The sequence below is a fragment of the Semicossyphus pulcher genome, unplaced genomic scaffold, assembly GCF_022749685.1.
Source record: "Semicossyphus pulcher isolate SPU_LCO1_2020_fin unplaced genomic scaffold, fSemPul1.0.p SCAF_8, whole genome shotgun sequence".
Lineage (NCBI taxonomy): Eukaryota > Metazoa > Chordata > Actinopteri > Labriformes > Labridae > Semicossyphus > Semicossyphus pulcher.
Window position 1 is genome coordinate 25,971,443 of NW_027211759.1, and position 25,561 is coordinate 25,997,003.

The window sequence follows — 25,561 nt, forward strand, 5'->3', positions numbered from 1 at the left end:
ATAAATATCATACATAACCAAGCCCAATTTAACCCCAGCATAAGGGAAGTTAACATAGAAGAAATTGCAATAACTCGAGTTTGGATTAAAACTTCTTTCTAAAACTTTTAAGTTGCTTAGTATGTACATAAGACACTAAATTACACAGTTAGAAGGATTTTGTGGATTTGGGTTTACAGGGGCTTTAAAGGTAAAGTGCAAACTGCGTCCAGGCCAGGAGCACCTATCCACTGCTGTAAACACAATATGGAATAAAACCAAGCACCAATAAAAGCAACATGCGAACACAAAGCTGGTATCGAAAGACCCCCGGAACCAGAGTGATGCTCAAGTTGAGTATATGCTGGCCTTAACCAACCAGCCAAAGCTTCCTTTTCAAAAACAGGTAACAAACGCAGAGATTGAGAGGCTTGTAGCAACGTATTTAGTCGAGGAAATGTTGCCCGTTTCTACAGTAGAATTTGCATCTTTCAGATACATACTCGGCAAAATACAGATAACTCCTTATTAGGATAGGAATTTGTGCCATTTTTTATTTTCCATATAAAAAACAGAAATACGGCTCTTTATTGGCTGTGTGATGTAAACAAGAAGGTTCAGAGACATTGTAAAGGGAACAGTTTTTAACATGTTCCATAGAAGAAGAAATAAAGAATACTGCACCTGCCCAGGTACTTTAGCTGTGCAGCTCTGAGTATGAAGGCTGAACAACCCCTGGATGCAGACATTGATTAAGACCTGACGGACACCAGTGTTGCCAGATTGGGTGGGTTTCCGCCCAGTTAGGCTTCTTTTGATTAGCTTGGGCTGGGGAAAATAGCGTTGGGCTGGTAGAAGAATTTTGGGCTGCTTCTGTCAACATTTGACGGGATTTTGAACACCAAACAAGCTGTCATTTTATGGTCAAAAACAAAGATTTTATTTCCACTCACTCGTTGTTTACAGTATTGATTGACATGAGTTGTATTCAATCCTGTGAATAAAGGATGACCTAGCGACGCACATCTGAGAGTTAATACAACACAAGCAACGATCAAGACAGGAGTGAACAAAGTCAGAAAGTGCCAAAAAACAGCTTCAGGTGCGATTGGACACTGGTGCCAACAGGCAGTGTTGGTAGAGTTTTTTTTTCTTTTCTTTTTTTTTAAATAATAATCATAATAATAATAATCAGCAACATCAACAAGATCAGTATAGTCATCATCATCATCATGAAAATCCTAGTCAGCATGAACTACATACTTGATGTCATCATCATCAATAGCATCAATATCATTAAGTGCAGAGGTATTCATGAAAGTGTTTTCTATTGTGTATGTAATGGTTTTACGGTTTTATAAAGATTTCAGGCAAGGTTAGGATTTGGACCGGTTTTTATTGAATTTGGCTGGTTTTGACAGCTGGAAACTGTCAATCAGATCTGACAACACTGACGGACACATGTTTCTTAAGTGAACTCGGAAGCCGACGGGGTTGAGCACGCGGCTTGAATGCAGTTGGTGTGGAATCGAATCCGGCTCAAACCATTTCGCAAAAATATTTGCGTTGGTGACCGATGCACTGCTCACTTGTATGTATAATCATTTTAGCCGCTATGAGACTTGAAAACTGCAGTTCATAAAATCAGTAAATGTGTGATGAATCTTGTGACAGAAGCAGGTGAAATCTGGTCTCAACATAAACGTTTAATCAACGTCTTCAAATAGTCGGTAAAAAAACGTTCGCTTTTAAACCAGTTTTGAACGCCTTTCAACGTCGTTTAAATGTCTTTTCAACTGAAAAATACTCGCTAGGAAGGCACAATTCAGTGTTCAGACTTGTCTTCTAACTGCCAACTGAAGATCAGAACCAGCTCTCACACCTTATAGCCTTATAGCCTATATAGTAAAACCCAGTTATCAGGATTCAAGCACTCTACTGCCACCTAGCATCTACAGTTATCAAGTACACCCCCCCCCCAGACTGTTTAGCTTTGATAAATAACTTCTAAGTAAAGCCGTTTTTCAACCACTCGCTTTTCTGCAGCACAACCATCTCAATTTATTTTTATCAGGACATATGTTTTTTAAGGGTATCTGTATGATATGAACAATACCCTCCATTTGCTGTTGTACATTGCTGAAGCACGGTGTAAGTTAGAGCAGCAGAGACACTTTAAAGTATACATGGGAACTTTAAGGACAAAGCATACTGTATTGTGGAGCTGGAGACCCAAGACTTTTCTCGGTTCTGGTCCACACAACACTGAGGTTGTGTACTGTATCTTCTGGTTGTAGCAGCTCAACACAGGGCAACATGAAGCAGCACCACATCTTCGAAACATAATCAGGACTCATCAGAAAGTAGTTTCTGGAAAAGAAGGAAAAAGTTGTCCAACAAATTAAGGACACACTAAAATGTTTGATAATGAAATGTAATGGTAGGAAATGGTTAACCTGCTGTCTCAAGGCCTGCATGGATGTATACTCAATATGTTCTCTCTTTTTTCGAATCCAGTCCGGTTCATCAGGAATCAGTACTGCCAAAACCACCTTAACCAAAATCAGCACATGCTGCAAACAGAGAGGTAAAATAATCAGAGTAACACAGAGAAATGCTGCTATTTGTTAAAACAAGTCTCACTAAAGACCTCTTACCTCCACAAAAACAGCCATCAGCAGAATATTTGTGCTGCTCATTCCGCCCTCCTGAAACAGCTCTTGTAACCCTGGCGACAGCAGCAGTAGCCAGCAGTTTGACACAACAGAGACAAAACTCAGGACCTCAAAAGCAACCTTAAAGACAGGAAAATGACATGAGCTGTTCACTCTTAACTGGCTGCACTGTATGCTTCTCATTTTTATTGTGCATGGTGTTTTCTGCTGACCTGCCACACACCCATGTTAGCCACAGGGGGGGAGAAGGGTTTGCGAAAGAGTTTGCAGATTTTGTAAGCGTCCGATCGAATTTCCGTCAGGTTATTGATGAGCAGTAGCACCGCTGTCAGAGGATACACGCAGGAGAAAAGACTCAAATACCCAAACTGCACCAGAAGCTCGATGTACTCTGCAAACAGGCCCTGTGACAAAACAAGGAGCTGTGTTACATAATGTGAGTATTTTAACCCCCTTTTTCTGAATACTGTATACTTACAGGAAAAACAGGCAGGGTGCCTTGCTTCCTAAATTTATCCTCCTGTGGTTCGTCTTCATTTGCTCTCCTATGGGTGCCGCTGATGAACATGTCTACCAGAAAGGGTATGACCACCTCTGTCACCTGGTTCACCAGCTGGGTGACTATCAGCAAAGATGATAGACGCTTTAACAAGACAAAATGAATGTGTGAATTTTTTGCTGCTCAGGAGGCCTTTTATTTGATATTGACTTTTTTACACTTTGCACTCATTCTGAAATTTTACACAATTGTTTGGCTTTCCAGAATCCGCTAAGCCATCTTACTTTTGTCCTGTTTTTTTTTTTTTTTAAGTAAAACTGACCTGGATCAACTTCATATAGACAAAGACTCTAAATGGGACTACATATCACAATGTAGGCTATGCCCATCTTACTTTCTTACTAATGCGTCCTCTAAATACCAGGAAAGTACTGCGGCATAGACTGTAGACCAGGTTTTTGTTGGTCTTTGGCGCAGTTGCTTTATGCATCCTCAAGTGCCTGATCACACCTCATAGACACATCCATGGGCATAAATAAATGTATCTTCTGGTTGTAGCAGCTCAACACAGGGCAACATGAAGCAGCCCCACATCTTTGAAAAAAACACAATCAGGAATCCTCAGAAAGTAGTTTCTGGAAAAGAAGGAAAAAGTTGTCCAACAAATTAAGGTCTTTGGCGCAGTCGCTTTATGCGTCCTCAACATAGCAAGGCACCATGTTTTTGCCTGACCACACCTCATAGACACATCCATGGGCATACATAAATTAGCTACTTACACAATGCAGCTTCGGTGTGGGCACTGGGCGTGAAATGGACTATTGTCTTGGGTGGAAAATAGTAATGGCGATTGTGCAACGCTTTTGCCGGGTGTAGCTGGTGCACCAGGGTCCCGTGGGAAACACAATAAAGGCCTATTGTGATTCCTTCGGGACCCTGGAGCACCAGCTACAGAAGTCAACAGAGGTGGAAGCAGGAAAGACATGGCGGGCTCCTGGTGAGACTACAATGTTGTCCTACCCGGCCTCCCATTGAGAGTATCTTGCAAGTCAATGGACAACAAGCCTATTAGCAACAAGCTGCACTGCTGTATAAACTACCAAAGGGACATGAGAGAGTGCTGTTTGTTCTTTTTTTTGGTAAAATCTGGTTTACAGGGTCATACAGCCAGACAGCCACTCCATTCACCGACCATAAACATGGTGAAACGACTGGCAAGGAGAAAGGTGGAAAGAACAATCTTTTACAATCAACCTTACACCTTACAATCAAGTGCCGACTATTTCACTCTTTGAGAGAATTCCCCTCCTTCCTGCTGTTTACATCCCACCTCAAGCCAAGGCGGTGGTAGCTCCAGAGGAACTGTACCACGCTGTCAGTGGCTATGAGGACAAGCACCAGCATACCAGCTACCAAAATACTACCAGCACGTCAGCTGCCCTACCAGGGCTGAAAGGACTCTAGACAACTGCTACTCCACTATCAAGGGAGCACACAGGTCTTTTCCATGGCCTCCTTTTGGGAAATCCATTCATCTGAGCTCTAGCTACCTGTTAATAAGCAGAAAGTTATAAGTGTGAAGCCCACATTGAGGACAGTACTGTGCTGATGAGCAGAGGATCAGCTCAAACTCCAGGGTTGCTTTAAATCAACTGACTTGGAAGCATTTCTGGAGTAGGATGTCATAAGTTTCAGCCATCCTCTGTCTCCACTAGTCCTGATAGGAGCCTGAGCGGTCATGACTTTCAATGCCAAACAGCAGGTCAACTGGCAGTCTTGGAGGCCTGCCAAAAAGAAGGAAGAATGGAGAGTAGCCTGAAGCCTGATTAGCCATACAGTTATAGGCATGCATGACCTTGGAGAGGTGGTTTTTCAAGTTACTTTTCTGTTCTTCACTTAGAGTTCTTAATATCAAGTGTTCTGTTAAACCTCTCTGTTTGCCCAGTTCCCTGGGGGTGATATGGGCTAGTATGAGACCCTCGGATGCCAGAGAGTGCTTTTAGGTGGTACAGCAGTGTGTTCTCAAATTCTCTCCCAAGGTCATGGTGCAGCTTTTCTGGAAAACCAAACGCGAGACAGAAATTTGTCTGTCACTGGTCTAGCTGATTTGTATTTGGAATGGGTGAGTGGTTTCAATACTTAACCTGGGTGCACGTGCCTGTCTGTTTGGCTTCCTTTTCTTGAGACACATGCATTTGTCACAAAGTGTTTTATGTCTCTTTGCATTTTTGCTGACTTTTTCTTTGAGTCTTTTGATACACTGTCCCATCTGCCCTGATCTCAAGTCTGCCTCACTTTGTGGCTTGAGCTTTATCCTCAAATGGTTAATGGACTGTACTTATATAGCGCTTTTCTAGTCTTACGACCACTCAAAGCTGCTTTTACATAACATGTCATATTCACCCTTTGACACAAACATTCACACACTGATGGCAAAGACCTAAGTGCCAATCTCCAATCAGATCTATGTCCATTCATACCTGACGGCTATGCCACCGGGAGCAATTTGGGGTACACTGTCTTGTCCAAGAACACTTCAACATGTGACTGTAGCAGTCAGGGATCGAACCCCCAACCTTCCGATTGAGAGACGACTGACTCTACCACTGAGCCACCATGACTCAAAACTCTCGTTTTTCAGTTCTTGTGCTGCTGGTCTTTTATTATGCCTTTTGTGGTCATAGATTTGTGATCATAGGATCTTGTTGCTTAAAAAAAAAAAAGCTAAAAAGAAAGAGTTCGACCGAGACAGAAACGAAACGAGAATAAACATTGGAGCTGCATTTCCGAGGTGGAGAGAGCTACGGGAGCTGAAAGGATAAAAAAGCGATGCTGTGTTAGACAATCCTGCTTGACTGGTAATTACCCCAGCTTAATTTCTGCTGTAATTGCTTTCAAAAAATGTTTATAATGTTGCTAAGATGTCTACTGTGACGCTGTGTTACGTTGATGTTGCAGACAGGCTAACGATAGCTTGTTCTCAATGCAGCTGATGTTCAGCGTTGTTTCATGGATGTGTGGGTAAAAATTTCTTTGTGAAGTGCCCAGGCAGTGTGACCGTTTTTGACATTCACAACATGAGTGTGTTACTGCTTAGTTGGCCCTGTTCTCTGTTAATAAACTAAGTGATGGTGGTTCTGCTGCTGGCTTGTTGTGTATCTGCTTCGATAGTGTAAGTGGAGTATTACAAAGGCTCCGGTTCTTGTAATTTTACGTTTTTACCGGTGTGTCTGCCATATTGTATATGTGGCTCCTTCAGTTGCTGTGGTTACTAGCCTGCACGTGCATGATAGCCTTCCTGTGGGGAGGGCTTTGGAGGCAGGACTGAGCGCCGCGGAGAGAGAGGGGGAGGGACCTGGAGGTGGTAATCATTCAAATTTTGAAGCAAAGTCCGCTCTCTTCTCCATATCTACTGCAGCTTTAAGTGCCAGAAAATCTAGCTTACCAGAGTGCAGGTGGTAATTTTGCTCTGGAGGGGTTAAAGTTCTGGATCCATACTCTTACCCTTAGCTTGCTGTGTCTCCGCTGGTACTGCACTGCGCCAAGTCCTGCCTGCTAAGCATCAGTGTGCAAGACGAATGGTTAAAGTCTGGGTAGCCTAGGATTGGGTGGTCGGAGAGTTTTTCCACTGGGTGACTCATGATATGGTGATGGTTGTCAGTCAGAAACTGGTGTTGTTGAAGGTAACTGTTCTTGTTTCCCACTCTTTGTTTTCCTTTTTGACACTTGGGTGGGGCTTCTAACAGTTCATACAAGGGCTTTGCTAGACTAGAAAAGTCTTGAATATATGATATGTAGTAGGACAGGAAGCCTAAAATTGATCTTACTTCTCCCCACTGTGCTAGGGTGTCTCTCTTTTAGAGCTTGTACAGGAGCCACCTCTGTTAGGTCCATGCTATGACCATCTTTAGACACTATCCTGCCCAAGAATCTAACTTTTTGGGGGTTTTTTTGGGTGTGAGCTTTACCCCCTGTCGCTAGTATCGGCACAAAACTGTTCTTACATGATCTACATTATCCTTTATAGGACTTGTCAACTTATCATCACCTAAACTGCATTACTGTTGGTCTTCAACTAACCCAAAACAGCAAACATCGATCCGCTGTTTATATTCCTCCACTGACTCCCAGTTGCAGCTCGCATCAAATTCAAAACCCTGTTGCTTGTTTAAAAAACAGCAACAAAAACAGCTCATCCCTACCAGAACTCCCTCATTCAGGTCTACACTCCCTCCTGCCCACTATGCTCTGCCAATGGAAGCGCCTGGTACTCACATCACAACAGGGCACGAAGTCGTTAGCTAGACGCTTCTCTTCTGTGGAATGAGTTACCAAATTCCATTCGGTCCGCAGAGTCCTTTTCAACCTTTAAGAAAGAAGCTAAAGACCCAGCTCTTTAATGAACACCTCCACACTTAAAGGGCCCATATTATGCTACTTTCAGCTGTTTAGAACATGTCCAATGGGTCTTTAAAACAAGGCTATGAATTCTGTTCCAAAAAAACACACACATCCAGGCTCTGAGAAACCTCTTCCATCTCCCAGTTTCTGACACAGAAAACCAGTAAACAAACATGGCAGCCAGTCTAGGGGAACTACTCACATGATCAAATGAAATAAGGCCGTACATGTTTGATCTCGAATCTGACAGTATGTTAATGAGCTGTAGGCTGAAATTTTAATGTGTTTGTAATATCGCGCCTTTTGTGTGTCTGTGGTTGCCTCGGCTTTATTAGGGGCTTGGCATATAGGACACATTTGTAACTGTTATCCCGTAAAAATTACATTGTGTTACCTGCTGTCCACACTTTGCCAGTGTGTGTTTTTGTCACTATAAAAGGAATTTGTTTATTTTATTTTATAAATCAACAAATCTCTGTAAATACCACAACCTACTACCTCTTATGTATTTATAGCTAACATATCCATAACATTATTGATCTCAGTGTTAATGTGTTTTTTTTTTATAAATAAAATGTAATCATTACCATGATTACTTGTATAACAGTTGACTTTTGATGATTATTTGATGTTGCTGTATACCCAAATCAAACATTGTAAACTGTTGAATGTGTTCTATTATTTTAACATCAAGAAAATGTTGGTGAATCATCTTTCTGACTTTCTGATTGTAAGTGATAGAGGTTTAACCTTTTGTTCTGACTGGATAGGGTAGTTAGCGCAAGTGGTCTTTCTGTTTTTTATTTCTTGTCAAAATGAAGTTGATTTTTGGCCTCTTGTCAGTATGGGTGTATGACCTGTCACCTCTGTCAATAATTCCTTTAACCCTCTTAGTGTTAGAAAGATCTTTATTTAATTGAGAGTTTTCCTTACTGAGGCCCTTGTTGGTCTTAATTGGAAATCTAAACAAATAGTAACAAATAGTGCATGGGACAGCTTTGAGATGTAGAGGCTGTACTGCCCAGGTTCATCCCTGAGCAGGATGAATGCTTTCTGTTGAGGACTGCACATTCTGTATAGATTTCTGTAGGGGGTATACAGATTCACAGGACTACCGCTGCATATCTATACATGTGCAAATATGTCTATGTGGATGTGTGTATGATGACCAGATGCCTTACCCAAGAATGATCTTTAAACACGTTGCAAATCAAGATAAGCCTGACAAACGTGGAGCCTTTGGGCCCTATTTACACGTCAGAAGGTGCACAGTCTGAAGTGCATGGTGCTAAGTGATTTAAGACGTGTCTGACCTACTTTTGCTAGCTAGACAGCGCACGATCTGGGCACAAACTGAGGCGCAAAGGTGCAAAGAGGTTGGCTTAAGCCCCTGAATTATTCATAGGTGTGTTTTCAGCATTACATAAATCAAACCAATCAGTGTCAGCTCTCATTCCCTTCAAGAGCCAGGTGCACTTGCAGGCAGGCATGTTGCTTTTAACACGGCGGATTTCTTTATAAACCAGACTTGGACCTGCATATTTAACTTCTTTGCTTCCACTGTGCCCCTGAACACACAGAACACACACACACACACAGGTGTACGATACATGTCAAAACACGGATGGATGTGAAAGCCACTGAAACAATCCCACTGCCCAGCAGAAAGGAAAATGAAGAGAGACCTGTGTACATTTTTGTAGGAGGCACAGTAGCGTAACTTTCATTAATTATATATATCTCCAGACAGACAGGATCTTATGTTTTTAAAGTTTTGCATGCTTACCATCAAAGACATAGAGGCTGTAAATGTTTATATACTTATTGTTGCTGCTGGATCACATGGCTGTATTCTCCAGTGGATGCATAATGGACACTGGACAGTGTATTGATACCTGTGGGCACGATTGCTGGTGCCACAGGTAGTTATGTCTGAGGATTGCTGTTTCGTGTGTGAGTGAAACAGTGTCTGTTTCTGCATGTATGAGAGAGAGTACGCATCAGAATGAGTGTGCATGATGGAGAGCTTAGTGTCCTGGCAGGTTTTGGCCTGTGCAGGGCTCGAGCAGGAATCTCCCTGAGGTGAAACAGGTGGAGGTGAGATTGTCCATGCCTTCTGGCATTTCTCACCGGATCGGTGACAAACTGAAAGCAGTATCATGCTTTAATGAGACGAGCTTGCCGTCTGTTCATTAAACAGGGCTCTGTCTTGGGTCCCATTTTATTTTCCTTATATATGCTCCCACTGGGCAATGTTGTCAGCAAATTTCAAGGAATCTCATATCACTGTTATGCTGATGACATTCAGTTGTATGTATCCTTTAAGCCTGATGCCACTGAAAAACTGTTTTGCACAACTGTGTGCAATTAAGGATTGGATGAATGACAACTGCCTTCAGATAAATACAAATAAGATGGAGGTCCTCATCATTGCCTTTGATAGCATTGCTTCCAAGGTTGCCAAGTGTATTGGTCCCTTTCTTCTGCTGTAAAATCTAATTTCAAAAATCTTGGAATCATCTTTGATCAGGCAATGCTGTTTAAACAACAGATTTGGTCATTCACCCAGTCATGTTTCTTTCATTTAAGAAACACTGCCAAGCTAAAATCTGTTGTCTCACAAGCTGAGTTTGAGATGCTTATCCATGCTTTTGTTTCTTCCCCGCTCGTCTATTGCAATTCCCTTTTCACCTCCCTAAGTAAGTCCTCCCTCGACCGTCTACAAAAGGTCCAGAACGCTGCCGCAAGGCTGGTCATGTCACATTACACCAATGCTATTTTCATTACACTGGCTTCCAGTTAAATTCACAATTAATGTTAAGGTCCTTGTTTTCATTTATAAAGCCCTGCATGATCAGGCACCTATATCTCAGACCTGCTCCATACCGACATCCCCTGCAGATCTCTCAGGTCTTCTGACCAGGGTTTACTTGTCATTCCTCATGTCCGACTGAAAACTAAAGGTGATTGCATTTTTGAAATTTGAAAGAGCTGTCAAAAGGGCGACTTAAGGGCGACAAGAACACTATCACCTGTGTGTACTGGGGTTGAGCCTCAAACATATCTCTAGATTAAAATTATAACAGCTCGTAACTTGAAGCAAATGTCGCGTAAATTTGAAAGAATGTGGCGATCCACCAAAACAGAAGAGTCTCGTTTAATCTGGCAAAATAGTCTTAATAAATACAGGAAGGCCCTACGGCATGCTCGAGGTCTCTACTACTCCTCCCTCATAAAAGAACATAAAAACAATCCCAGGTACCTTTTCAGCACTGTAGCCAGGCTGACAGAGAGTCACAGCTCCATTGAGCCAAGTATTCCTATAGCCATCAGCAGTGATGATTTCATGAGCTTCTTTAATGACAAAATCCTAAAGATTAGAGACAAAATTTGTAACCTCCTGCCGTTAACTGGTGCAGATGTATCTTTGGAAACTGCTCAAAAACCTGATGTTTACCTTGACTGTTTTTCTCCAATTGACCTTCCTGAGCTAAATTCTCTGATATCTTCGTCTAAACCATCAACCTGTCTTTTAGACCCGATTCCAACCAAGTTGCTTAAGGAAGTCTTTCCCTCAATTAGCACTTCTTTACTAGATATGATCAATATGTCTTTATCGACGGGCTATGTACCCCAGTCTTTTAAACTAGCTGTAATTAAGCCACTTCTTAAAAAGCCTAACCTAGATTCAGGCACCTTAGCTAGTTATAGACCTATATCTAACCTTCCTTTTATCTCAAAGATCCCTGAGAAAGCAGTCGCTAATCAATTACCTTAGAGATTCTTTCTCTAGTGATATAACTGCCCTAGATGGCATCAGCCTGGCATCAAGCACTACTGTTAGGAATCTGGGAGTTCTATTTGATCAGGATATGTCCTTCATCTCCCACATAAAACAAATATCAAGGACAGCCTTCTTTCATCTCCGCAACATAGCAAAAATCAAACACATCTTGTCTCAAAACGATGCAGAAAAACTAGTCCATGCATTCGTTACTTCCAGGTTGGATTATTGTAACTCGTTACTATCAGGTTGCCCTAATAGGTCACTAAAAACTCTGCAGCTGGTACAAAATGCTGCAGCATGTGTGCTGACAAGAACTAGGAAGAGAGATCACATCTCTCCTGTATTAGCCTCTCTGCACTGGCTTCCTGTAAAATCTAGAATAGAATTTAAAATCCTTCTTCTTACTTACAAAGCTCTTAATGGTCAGGCACCATCATATCTTAAAGAGCTCATAGTGCCATATTACCCCTCTAGAACATTGCGCTCCCAGGATGCAGGCCTGCTTGTGGTACCTAAAGTCTGTAAGAGTAGTGTTGGAGGTAGAGCCTTCAATTACCAGGCCCCCCTCCTCTGGAACAATCTACCAGTCAAGGTCCGGGAGGCAGACACCCTCTCTTCTTTTAAGAGTAGACTTAAAACATTCCTCTTTGATAAAGCTTATAGTTAGGGCTGGCTCAGGCTTGGACTAGCCCATAGTTATGCTGCTATAGACTGCCGTGGGGATCTGACACACCAAGCTCCTCTCACTCTCTCTCTCTCTCTCTCCCTCTCTGTGTTTCTCTGTCTCTCTCTCTCTCTCTCTCTCTCTCCCACTCTCTCCCTCTCTCTCTCTCTCTCTCTGTCATATTAATGCAGCTCATTAACTCTGTATCCTCTGGTCCCATTAACATTACTAACTATATATCTTCCAGGGAGTTCTCGTGCTCCCTTGTCTTGAAGGTTCCTGGGGATCGTTGCTGCAGACCACCTGCTGCTGTGGACCTGCTCGACTGCAACAACTACTAACATCAGTCTTCCCCATAGTATCATTATTGTTGCTGCTAATGCTAATAGTAGACCTGTTGACTTGAATTGGCATTGTAACCATAAGTGACTGTTGTTCATGTAACAAGAACATATGTTGTTGTTTCTCTCTTTGCCTGTCTCTATCCTGCATCTCCTTCTATCCCATGTTCGGCCCATCCAGTCGAGGCAGATGGCTGTTCAACATGAGTCTGGTTCTGCTCGAGGTTTCTGCCTGTTAAAAGGAAGTTTTTCTGCCTATGTGCCGAATATTGCTAAGTGCTACTCATGGTGATTTATGTTGGGCCTCTCTTTAAATAACATAACAAAGAGTCGGTCTAGACCTGCTCTTTTTGTAAAGTGTCTCGAGATAACTCTGGTTATGATTTGGTGTATACAAATAAAATTTGATTGATTGATTTGATTGATTGATTGATTGATTGATTGAACAGCTAAATATTATTAACAGACTGTGTAAGGATGGCCTACTGAATAAGGATTAAAAATGAGGCAAAAATCCCAAAGTCCAGGTGAATTTATTTACAGTGAAAACCAAACTACTCCGGTGCAGCAATATTTACAATACAGGCCTGTCGAAAAATAAAAAAAATTGAGAAAAATTGCAAATGGACTCTCAAAGTTGGGCTCTTGCAGGTTCAAACTCAATAAACTATAAAGGAGATAAAGAGCTGGTCTGCCACAGAACCAAACATATGCAATTAAAATATAAACATACCACAACACATTTAAGGTAAGTTTATATCAAAATAGGACTACTTATTTCCTACAGCACAAAATACACCTCCACTTCTACCAGCCTTCTACTGGAAACACCCCCTTTTAAGCTAATGGTATGCTTCCCTTCTGTTTGGCAGTTCCTGGTCCGAACAGTGGAGTGCAAATATAGATAAGAGCAGCCAAACGTCACTTCCCTGTCACCAGAACGGCCATGCTCCCATTTGGGTTAAAATAAGTGCTGATACATTTTCCGGCAGTATATTAAAAAACACTATTAGCCCCGTGCCTAAAGACTACTCCTTTCCTTTTTGTACTTTGGACAATTAAAACTTCCAATTTACTATTTTATTTACCTCTCCAAAGGTAAAAAAAAAACTCTTTGGCATGGGGCCAACAGCAGAGACACCGAAGGTGTTACCTGTGAGACAGTGTTGTTTTTTTTCTAACTACTCCCTTTAGTTTAGCAAGCTAGTACAGCTCAGACTATGAAAACAGATGCATGATTTTTTAAACGTTTAAATACAAAGCCAGTGTTATAAACTAGGTGGGTAGTGTTTGAAAGACATTGTAGGGGTACTCTAATAAATATGAGCTTAGCTGTTACCTTACGAAGCATAGGCAAATCCTGCTTGAAGAATGCAATGTGGAAGAGCACTGCAAAGTAGTTGAAGAAGGTGAACTAGAGGAATGAGAAAAGAGTCAGGTGAGAGAACCTGTTGGGTTTTTAAAGAAATTTAAAAAATAACAACGACAACAACAACAACAATACTACTACAACTACAACTAATAATAATAAGTATTATTATTATTATTATAACTATTATTACAGGAGGAGTAGGAAGAAGAAGAAGAAGATAGAGATAAGGGTTTGACGGGAGTTAAGGAACAAACCACCAAGACTTTAGCTGTCAAATGATTCTCAAAGGCAGATTCCTCTCTGTGGTTCTCTGAAGGAAAAAGCAAGGTTAAATATTTTAATCACAACATTATGAGCAATAAGTTGGCCTTAAAGATCAGCTTAATGACTTAATGACCTTTTGCTTTATAAATGTATCATTTTTCATTCACCCCATAGCATGCCCTCCATCTTACTCACCATATTCAGTCAGAGACTGTGCCACCATCTTGTAAACAGTTGCTAACACATTTGTGTAGATAATGTGAAGCACTGAGGGTATGTAGAGCAAAGTTTGAGACAGCAGGGAGTTCCAATCTTTATGTAGCTGTTGCATCTGGGCCTCCCCCCAGTAGAAACAAAGCATACCCAGTAGCACCAACCCTGCAGGAAAAAGCATGACAGGGAAGAAAACATGAGGACAGAGGCAGGGCTCAGAAGATGTTTAGCAATTCTTTTGAGCAGAGCATACAAATCTCTTTTATGCATCTAATTTCTTTGTCATGTTTTACACATGTATCACTTAATAGTTAGTTGGCTTATTTCTGAATACTTTGGAAGACATCACCTCTTTTACCTGAGGTTTTGATTAAAGCAACTAATAAAGGACGTGGTACCTTTTAGTAACATTTAGGCTACATACTAAACACTGATGAGTATATTCAATAAAAAATTTCAGTCAAGTTTTACCTAGAAAGAGCCCCACAACTGGGACTGACACCAGTGCCATTCGCAAGTCCCTCTGCCAGTCAGGAAAGAGCGGCTCCACACGACCTGTCACAGGGTTCACCCCTAGTGTGCCACGGAAACCAGGTCGGGGCTCTGCAAAACGTTCAGCAAGGTGCAGGGTCCCCCAGTGGTAGGATAGGGAAGACCTCCGACGCTTCCACATCTCCATAACCACAGTAGACCAGAGCATGCTGAACACAGCCTGGATTATGTGACCGCAGACAGCTGGTCTCGAGTCATCTTCATTACTGATGACCCCTGAACCCGAGATCGACTCCAACATCTCATTATGAACCTTCCCTATGGTGGGCAAAAGGTAAGTGTCCTGTGTTATAGCACAGAGTGCACTGGACAAACACTAACTTATTTTACATCATACATCAGCTGAATTACAAGTGGGGTCAAGCATCCCAATAACTGCAGCATGGATAAAAACACATAATCACTGTTAGACACAGCTGTGCTTTGAAATGATTCAAGTCAATATGAAAGGATTTAACCATTTGCATTCTCCCAAATAGCATGTAAACATTCAAACAATTTATATGTAACGTCATGTCATGTCAGATTGTTATCCTGGTACCACTGTTACTCATGTTACATGTTACTATACTTGCTTAGAGCTGAATTTTAACAATTCTACTCTATTGCCACCTTCAGGCAAAGTATAATGGTGGGCTGTTTTACCAAGCAGTCGTCAGGGTAATATTTTATTTTGATTAATTTTCTAAAGATAATAATCCTGTAATATAAGGGTAGAAAAGTTGTTTCTGGTGATTCAGAATTATTGCTTGATAACAAAAGAGTCTTGCAATCTTGTTTTAGCTTACTGTTTAGCTTACTTGGTGTAAAGCATTGCATGCCCTCCATTGAAAATCAATATGCTGTTGGCAGCTCACTAACAGTAAGTTTAATTGAATCAAAGTATTTAGATTACCGAATCATTTAAAGCTAAAACAGCTTTTTGTATTTGCTGTCAAATATGTGCTGTTAACATAAAAAAAAATGTCCTTTGCAATTTTAAGTCACTTCTTTTGAACAGGTTTCTGATAAATGTGGTTGTGTTGAAAATATAGGATTAATTAAGTCTTTTTTATAAAGGTAAAATGTTAGATTAAAAAACACATAAATGCACACACCCACCTGAGAAGTATGTTATGGACAGGCCCAGTATTGCTGGTGGGAGCAGAGACCAGGTGTAGCAATCAAGGAAGCTGAAGTAGAATGCCACAGAGCTTCCAAAATATCCGTTCACTGTATCTGGATGAAGCAGCAGACGAAGGTTTCTGGTCTAAGTGTGTGCACATGGTTTAATTTTTGTCACCCATACATTCATCTATTATAAATTCAAATTCTCTGAGGGGTGACACAGCAGGAAAACCTAAAATTTGAAAATATCAGTTTCTGCAAGTGTGTGTTTTGTGTGTTTTGTATTACCACTCACCCAGTGGCTGAGCCAGCTGATTTCCCGAATACCAGGCTTTACTGAGATCCTTCAGTTTCTCTTGATTGTGCAGAGGAAACATGTCCAAAATAACACCTGCTGACCCGAGTTTCCTCCCTGCAACAATGTTGTTTGCTCTTTTTATCAATGCAATACTCTTACACAGTGTGACTTGAGAATATGGGTAGAAAGAGGGCAGTTTTCCAACTAAGTAACAACTATACACAAACATACACAGCAGTCTGCATATATGTGAGGCTGATGCTGACTGAAGCAATTTCTTGATTGAATGTGAGAAGAGAAAAATAGCTAACATTAGCAGGAACTAGTATATAGCTGAGTGCTTGCTGAATGTGGAGACATCAGGCAGCCACAAATATACGTAAATTGATTACTTTAAACACTGTATATAAGCTGAATCGGAATCTACAATGTCAGGAGATGAACGCACATGTAACAGAATATTGTTCCAATAACACAGTAATCATTTTGATGGATATTTTTAAAGTGGGTACATTCTGTCAACCGTTACTGAAGTGAACACACAGTGATAGCACTCACATATGTTATCTCGGTGTTGGAGTGTGTAGCTGTCAGTCAGGCCAGGTATTCTCAGGTCTCTCTGTGCCCACAGACCGTCCAGTTCATACTTCACTATGTACTGTCTCTCTGCAAGGGTCAGGAACATATCCATGTTGTCTGTCACACACATAAATAGACACAGATTTATGGAAAGAACATTAGCCCCAGGAGCGCAAGGCACTGTGTTTAGGAACATTTTTGCACACAGACAAAACATAAGCAAATTTAGAAGACAGAAGATTTTCAGCGTTTTCAGTGTTTGCTTAACATGCAGTAGCTGTAAGCAAACACGATAGATACATAGAACACAATGAAATATGCCACAATACTGAATAATAAAATAAAATACAGACAACACAACCAAAGAAAATAACACAACCAAATAGATAAACCAACCAAAAATGACAGCACAACCAAATACGGACAGCATGACCTCTGGTCATGTCTAGGGATGGGTATTGCTAGGATTTTATCGTAACTGTTTATCGATCCGATAAGATAAGATAATCCTTTATTGACACCCAGAGGGATAATTGGGGATACTGATATTATTGATACTACCCTTCTTTATTTTGTGGAAAAAATAAAGACATGTCTTTATTATTATGATAATGATAATGTGATAATGTGCCACTAGAAGGGGGATTTTAACTGGGATTAATGGTAATTTGCCTACAGTAAAATGGTTAACATTAACAGTTAATGCAGTAACAGTAACAATCATAAACATATAGTTTTCTGGCTGTCATCGCAAAGTTAACATTTAGGTGAGCTGGGGCGCTGGTTTGGCTCGGTTGGTGGAGCGGGAGCCCCGTGTGCAGCGGCTGCAAAAAAACATTTAGGCGAGGTATCAGTTTCTAGCATACTTAAACCAACTCAATCAATCCAATTTTATTTGTATAGTGCCAAATCACAACTAAATATATCTCAAGACACTTTACAAAAACAGCAGGTCTAGACCGTACTCTTTGTTATATTATTTAGAGAGAGACCCAACATGAATCACAATGAGCCACAACATTTGGCATAGTGGCAAGGAAAAACTTTCTTTTAACGGGCAGAAACCTCGAGCAGAACCAGACTCATGTTGAACAGCCATCTGCCTCGACTGGACGGGCCGAAAAATGGGATAGAGGGAGATGCAGGATAGAGACAGGCAGACAGGGCAACAACAACAACGTATGTTCTTGTTACAACAACAATGTATGTTCTTGTTACATCAACAACAACAACAACAACAACAATAACAACAACAACAGATAATACTTCCTGTCCTTCCTGTCTGGTGATCAGCTGATTATGGGCATATACTAAGTATTAAACCAACCAGAGTTATCCTCGACGTTTGTTGACCAATCATCCCTCTGCCGTCAAATTTAAAAGCAGTTCTTCTGTCTTCCGCAGACAGTTTGTCGTTTCAGCTCAATCATTGCGAACGCTCACCTTTTCAGTTCATGTCGGAAGTGGTAGTAGTAGGCTAGCCTATGTCTGCTCTCAACCTCATGTGTATTCCACGATTCTGCGCTTCAGAAATCGCAAATAATGCTGTGTCTGATAATTCATATGTGGCAAGCATCTGTCACGTAAAATATATGTCATCTTCAGCGTCCCTCATGGCTGCAGGCCGGTGTCACAGTTTAACTGGTATTGAATTAACTGGTGGCGGTCACAGATGTGTGTGGGCGTGGCTTATGAGTCCGTTGTACACAAACAAGGAAATAAACGACGATTGTACTTCACTGCTTACTTATGTCAATTAATGGTGTCTTTTGAGACATTGTAAGACACACAGTTTGCTGGAACATAAATTTTTCTGTGGACATTACATTACAATAGTGAACCGTAAACTCGCCACCGCCGATTGCTACAAACGTGTCGTCTCTGCTTCTACAAATATAAAAAAGATAACATGAACAATGTTTAGTGTAGCATTGAACAGGTATCGACACAGTCACTTGCATTACACATCGTTTTAAACTGATTTGCAGGTTGGAGTTCCCTTAAACTGTGCAGCAAGATAGCGTAAAAACTGAATTCACAAGTTTTTGACAGTTACTTGTGGATAAGTTTCTGTCATCTGTGCACGTCAGTGCTCTGGCATCATAAAAACTAGCTCTGAGATTGCGATCGAGATTTCTTTTCAACTTTTAGCTTTTACTCTTTACATCTTTTTTTTTTTTTTAAACTTCAACATACCCTGGATCAACAAACAAATTATAACACATCACTTTTTACCAAATATTTCCTTCTTTTCTTTTTTTTTTTTACTTCGAATGTCAACACTTTCTTTCACATCTTATGAGTTGAACAGTTCACCCTTGTTCTATGAGCCTCTCAGGAGGTTTCCTAGGTCTGGTAGACCTTCTCAGCATCTCAGTCATTGAGGAAGGTGAAGGAGGCCCACTGTGTTGCACATTTGGTGTAACACCATCTTGTTGTTCAGATCCAGTCTCCTCTGTGTGATTCTCAGTGTACTGAGTCTTCAACAGACTCCTCCTGTTTCTGCTTAACACTTGTCCATTCTCTGTCTTAACGACAAATGATCTGGGTCCTACTTCACTGAGAACTGTTGCTTTCCTATCCCAGAACTCAGGGCCCTCAGTCCTCACAACATCCCTTTCCTGAAGAGGTTCCAGACACCTTGCTGTTTTGTCATAGTTCAATTTCTGTCTGTGCTTGAGTCTCATCCTTTTGTCAGTCAGTTTGTTGTTGTTTCTGTTGCCGTTATGTCTTTTGGAATGTGTGGAAGTGTTTTGCGCAGCTTGCGACTCATGAGTAGCTTAGCAGGGGATTCTCCACACTCCAGTGATGCAGCCCTATAACTTAACAAAGCCAGGTATGGGTCAGTTTTACTGTCTCTTGCTTTTTTTAACAGTCTCTTAACCATCTGGACCCCTTTTTCAGCCTGTCCATTTGCCTTTGGATACAATGGGCTAGAGGTGATGTGTTGAAATCCATATTGCTTTGCAAACTTGCTGAACTCACACTCATATTGTGGACCTTTGTCGCTGACAACACATTGTGGGATTCCATGTCTGGCGAAAAACCCTTTAATGTGTGTGATGACTGTCTGTGCAGATGTACTGGATAGCTGTGCAACTTCTGGATAGTTAGAATAATAGTCAATCACCAAAAGATAGTCCTTGCCGTGCAGATGAAATAAATCAGTGCCCACCTTTTACCATGGTTCAGTGGGTAGGTCTGCTATTAGCATCGGCTCTTTTGTTTGTTTGCAGTGATGTTTGAGACTCGTTCTACTTTTACATTTCTCTGTGCCAAGATGTCCCTCATGGATACGCTGAAGCATCTCCTAGCGCATGGATTGTGGAATAACAACCCTGTTTCTCTCAGCACCAGGCCATTAGCCATACACAAATCTGCACGCACAGAGTAGAACTGCAGGCAGACTCCTTTTGACCAACCATTTTGGACATGGTGGGACACTTTCTGCAGTAGAGGATCTTTTGAAGTCTCCTGTACAATTTGCTGCAACATGACATCTGATGCTGGGAGTGAAGCAGTCACCATGTTGATCTGTGTTTCAGCATCATCACTTGACCGGCATGTCACTGCTTGGTGTTCGCGAAAAAGCATCTGCCAGCACGATGTATTTTCCTGGTGTGTATATTAGCTCAAAGTCGTAACACTGTAACGTCATCATCATACGCTGAATTCTGGGTGACATGTCATTGAGGTTGTTTTTTCTGATTGATATGAGCGGTTTGTGGTCACTCTCTGCTGTAAAGGTTGGCAATCCATACACATAACTGTGAAACTTTCCACACCCAAACGCTAAGCCCAAAGTCTCTTTTTCAATTTGAGCATAGCGTTGCTCAGTCTCCCTCATTGATCTCTGCATGTTGTCTTGCTAGCTCACTGGCTTGACATATTTTTATAGCACTGTCCAACGTGAGTTCTGTTTCTCTCAACATTTTCTCCCGGAGTTTCTTCTCATTAGTTCCAAACACTGTCTGATCTCTTAACATTGAGTCTCTGGGATCTCCAAAATTACAGGACTTAGCTTTAATCTTGAGGTTGGTGAGAAAAGTGTCAAATGACTCACCCTGGTGATGTAAGCGTGAACAAAACACGTACCTCTCATAAGTTTCGTTTTTCTTTGGCAAGCAGTGCTCGTCAAATTTCTTTAAGACCTCATCAAACTTGTCTTTGTCTTCAGGTTGAGCAAACACAAAGGTATTAAAGACCTCTATTGCTTCTGTGCCGGCGATGGTGAGCAGCATGGCTATTTTTCTCTCATCTGCCCGCCGATATATATATATATATATATATGTACACACACACACAAACACACACACACACACACACACACATATATATCTATTTATATATAGATATACATATACAGACATTTGCATTTAAGTTAGCTAACATTCCATCTGGAAACTGAGACATCTCTGATGACAATGTCGACAAAGCCGTTCAGTGCTTAGATTTCCCGACTTTCTCGTAGGCATCAGAAACGATGGATCTGACCTCTTAAACAAACAAGCATTTCAAAAGCTTTCTTCTTCTCTTGAGGTTAGAATGGACTAAACTTGCATTTTCATTTTACTAATCTGCATCATCATGTTATTATTCAGCAAAGTTAAAGTAATATTCTCAAAGATTTCCATGTAAATAAATGTCCTTTGAATGAGGTAACACAATGGTGATTGAGCCTATGGCCCACTGATGAAAGCCTTTGCATTCACAGTATATATGGTGCGTTCCATTTGTATTCTGAAGTCTTAATTTTTTGAGTTCTTAGTCGGAAAGTTCAACTGAAACGCCCCTAGAGGTCGGATTTCTGACTCTGAAAGTCTGAGGAAGCTCGCCAACCCCGACCTCATAATCTCCGTGCATCAACAGTAAATGAAAGCTGTTGTATTAACTGTTTGTTATCTGTCGTACTCACAGTACTGTCCAACTTTTATCTGTGGACATGTTGTTATGGTGTTTGTATGCGTAAAATACTGCATAATGCGTTGTTATCCCCTGGTATTGCTAACAGTGTCTTACCTGGCTAGAGCTATCCACGCATAAAGCTACTGTTTATTAGCCTTTCTGTCTTATTTGTGTCTCATTGACTCAGTTGTACACACAGTACTGTCCAATTTCTATCTTTGGACATGTTGTGGACCTCGTATTGTTCTGTAGTTGTCTGTATTCCAAGAGAGCAAGCAACTGTTTTACTGGAGGTGTCCAACCTGGTTTTCTGACTTGTTGTACTGGAACACAGTCAACTCGGGTGTGATGTCATTCCCAGTTCCCAATTCCGACTTCCGAGGTAAATGGAATGTATCATTAGTATTATTATGGACTGGGTGTCTGTGAAGCGTTTTCCATCACCCAGCAGTGTCTGCCAGAGAGAGTAGGCGGAGCTAGGGGCTGCTTTCCCATCTCTGCAAGTGTCGCGAGTAATCAGTAAACAGTAATCTATATGGCTGAATACACAAAAGATTAATCACTACAGATACAACTTAAAAAAATAAGCAATGCATATAGCGGATGTTACAAACCAAGAATGACGCAGTTTATTCGACATATCTAGTGTGAAATTTGCTTCATATTTATCTGAACACACGGTCACTTCTTAAGTTGCTCTGGTCTGTAAACAATCCAGCACGGGTTGTCATCTGATTCTGTTTGCCCTCTTGTTCTCATTATGTTATACATATCCTACATTTTACAAAAAAATAATAATAATAATAATCTTCGTCCCTACAATTTTTTCAAGCATTCATGTAACGTCTTAGCTCAAACATGGCTCAATCATTCATCATTTATCTGGCTAACTCATGCAATCTTTGTTTACCGTTGATTACTCTTATTCGTTGTATTCCACAGAGGCATCACATTCATCAACTTGGAACTTTTAACTTCTGCATGCTCCCCTTGAATCAATTATTTGTTCATTCAACCTCTGCATTAATGTTGCTCTGGTCTTTATTACATTTCAAACACTGCCAACAATTGTTAAACTTTCGTTGTTGCAGGTTCCTATGCACCAGAAATGGTATGAAGTATCATCTGCCATGTGGCTGTTTTGTTCATTTGTTAAATCATCATTGCTCATGTTTACTTGACTATCCCATTTGTTGCTGTTGTTTTTACATAATCATTGCTCTCTGTAATTTGAATTGTGCAACAATTGCTCTCATTCTTTGCTTTCGGGCAAATACTTCAACTTCCTGGTCAATGCTGACTTTATCAAAAGTCTCTGGTCATTTCTGACCTTGTCAAACGGTTCCTTCGTAAGTCTCAAATTACCTGGTAGGTAAGCTTTTCATATAACTGCTGGTGGTGATGCTATGTGTGGTGTTGCTAATGGGTGGCAATGGGTCCAATCTCTGGCTGAGAATGTCTTCGTGACCTCGCTCATGCACGGCCAATCGCTGGCTATCAAGGTGAATTTAAATGTCTAATCATTTGTTTTAATAAGTCAATCAATTATTCATGTTACTCTGTGTTTTGTTCTTTTAACGCTTCTTAGAATCCTGTTGCTGCCTGGCAAGGAAAGGCCTGCATCACAGAGAGTGGTTGTATGGCTCTCCTGTCATTTCTTCACATTATTGTTTTGGGGGGGGTATCCTATCCTGCTCTCAACCTCTCTACCCCTTTCAAGTACATTAAGACATCACAATGTCTAATCGCCAAAGACAGCACATTTCATTTATTCTAAACTTAAATAAATAATTGTTCAATCTTAGTGAAGTCTCTCCTGATTGAAATGGTTACAAAGCCAATAGTAATGGTACAAATGTGTGTAAAATTGTCAAGAACAGAATAGGCATGATGAAAGGCTGATAAAAAATAATCTTAGCAGTTTATGTTAACAGGTCAATTATAAGCATTAGCAACTAATAAAAAGGGAACTATGGGGAAGACTGATTTTAATAGTTTTTGCAGTCTGAGTTGAGCAGGTCCATGGCAGCAGGTGGTCTGCAAAAAATGATCCCCATGAATTATGAGAAGAGGGAGTTAAAAAACTCCCGGGAAGATATATGGTTAGTGATGTAAATGGTAGAGCTGAACAATTAATTGAAATTTAATCAAAATCGCCAAGCACAATAACTTCAGTTTTGTCTAAATTAAGTAGCAGAAAATTTCTAGTCACCCGATCTTTATATCCTTGAGGAATGCTTCTAGTTTAGATAGCTGATTGATTTCATCTGGCTTCATTGATAAGTATATTTGAGTATCATATGCATAACAATGAAAATTGTGTTTCCTCATGATATTACCCAGAGGAAGCATATATAAGGGCAAAAATTGGTCCAAGCACAGAACCTTGTAGAACTCAATGACTAAGTTTTGTGTGCGTATAGGACATATCATTAACATTAACAAACTGAGATCGATCTGATAAATAAGAATAAAACCAACTAATGCAGATCCTGTAATTCCAATTAACTGTTCTAGTCTCTGTAACAGGATGTCTATCGAGTTGAATGCAGCACTAAGATCTAACAGGACAAGTACAGAGAGAAGTCCTCTGTCCAAAGCAATAAGTAGATAATTTGAAACTCTCACAAGTGATGTCTCAGTGCTATGGTGGACTCTAAATCCTGACTGAAAGTCCTCAAATAAACTGTTATTTTAAAGAAGGATCTTTGCGATAAAAGGAAGGTTATATGTAGGTCTATAGATACCTGAATCAAGAGTAGGCTTTTAAAGAAGTGGCTTAATTACAGCTAGTTTAAAAGGCTGTGGTACATCGTTAAGACAAATTGATCATGTTGAGTAAAGAGGTACTAATTAAGGGAAAGACTTTCCTCAGCAGCTTGGTTGGAAACAGGTCTAAAAGACAGGTTGATGGTTTAGATAAAGATTTCAATGAATTTAGCTCGGGAAGGTCAATTGGAGAAAAACAGTCAAGGTAAACAGGTTTTTGAGCAGTTTCCAAAGACAAATCTGCACCAGTTAAGGGCAGGAAGTTACAAATTTTGTCTCTAATCTTTAGGATTTTGTTATTAAAGAATCTCATGAGGGCTGTAGGAATACAATGCTCAGAGCTATGACTCTCTGTCAGCCTGGCTACAGTGCTGAAAAGGTACCTGGGATTGTTTTTATTTTCTTCTATTAGGTAGGAGTAGAAGAAACCTCGAGCATGCCATAGGGCCTTCTTGTATTTATTAAGACTATTTTGCCAGCGTGAACGAGACTCTTCTGTTTTGGTGGAGCGCTACATTCTTTCAAATTTACGGAAAATTTGCTTCAGTTTGCATGTTTCTGAATCGTACCATTGAGCTAGCCTCTGTCATTTAATAATCCTCTTTGTTACAGGGGCAATCGAATCTAGAGTACTTCTCAGCAAACCTGCAGTACTATCAACAAACTGATCAAGCTGAGAAGGACGAACATTCCCATATGAGCTTTCTATAGTAAAAAGATGTGGTATAGAATTAAAAGCAGCTGGAATTGTTTCCTTAAATTTAGCTACAGTCCTATCAGACAAACATCTTGTGAGTACATCTTTGTTAACTGGAGTGTAGTCAGTTAATAGGACATCAAATGTTATTAAATAGTGATCCGATAGAGGATTTTGTGGAAAGACACTTAAGTTTTCAGTTTCAAGGCCATATGCTGGAACAAGGTTGAGGGTGTGGTTAGTAGTGGTGAGTAGGCTTGTTTACACTTTGATTTAAGCCAACAGAGTCCATTAGAGACATAAACACCATGCTAAGGCTATCATTATCAACATTGACATGAATATTAAAGTCACCTACAATAATTATTTTATCTGTACTCAGGACTAAATCTGATAAAAACTAGCTGCCACTCCACCACCTCGACCAGTGTCTCGAGGAATATGAGTATTAAGATGACT

At 40.6% G+C, this 25,561-nt stretch overlaps 1 protein-coding gene across 1 annotated transcript in view; it reads right to left on the bottom strand.

The window, feature by feature from the left end:
* Positions 1–578: 578 nt before the first annotated feature.
* The window catches only part of ano10b (anoctamin 10b), a 31,743-nt gene continuing 6,760 nt past the window's right edge, over positions 579–25,561 (bottom strand). The window contains exons 4-15 of the mRNA XM_069687204.1: positions 16,711–16,848; positions 16,150–16,266; positions 15,849–15,965; positions 14,667–15,005; positions 14,178–14,360; positions 13,973–14,028; positions 13,686–13,760; positions 3,133–3,297; positions 2,867–3,058; positions 2,637–2,774; positions 2,436–2,552; positions 579–2,349 (exon numbers count right to left, since the gene is read on the bottom strand). Of these exons, the coding sequence (XP_069543305.1) occupies positions 2,326–2,349; positions 2,436–2,552; positions 2,637–2,774; positions 2,867–3,058; positions 3,133–3,297; positions 13,686–13,760; positions 13,973–14,028; positions 14,178–14,360; positions 14,667–15,005; positions 15,849–15,965; positions 16,150–16,266; positions 16,711–16,848 (1,661 nt within the window). The 3' untranslated portion in view covers positions 579–2,325. The remainder of the gene's footprint in view (positions 2,350–2,435; positions 2,553–2,636; positions 2,775–2,866; positions 3,059–3,132; positions 3,298–13,685; positions 13,761–13,972; positions 14,029–14,177; positions 14,361–14,666; positions 15,006–15,848; positions 15,966–16,149; positions 16,267–16,710; positions 16,849–25,561) is intronic.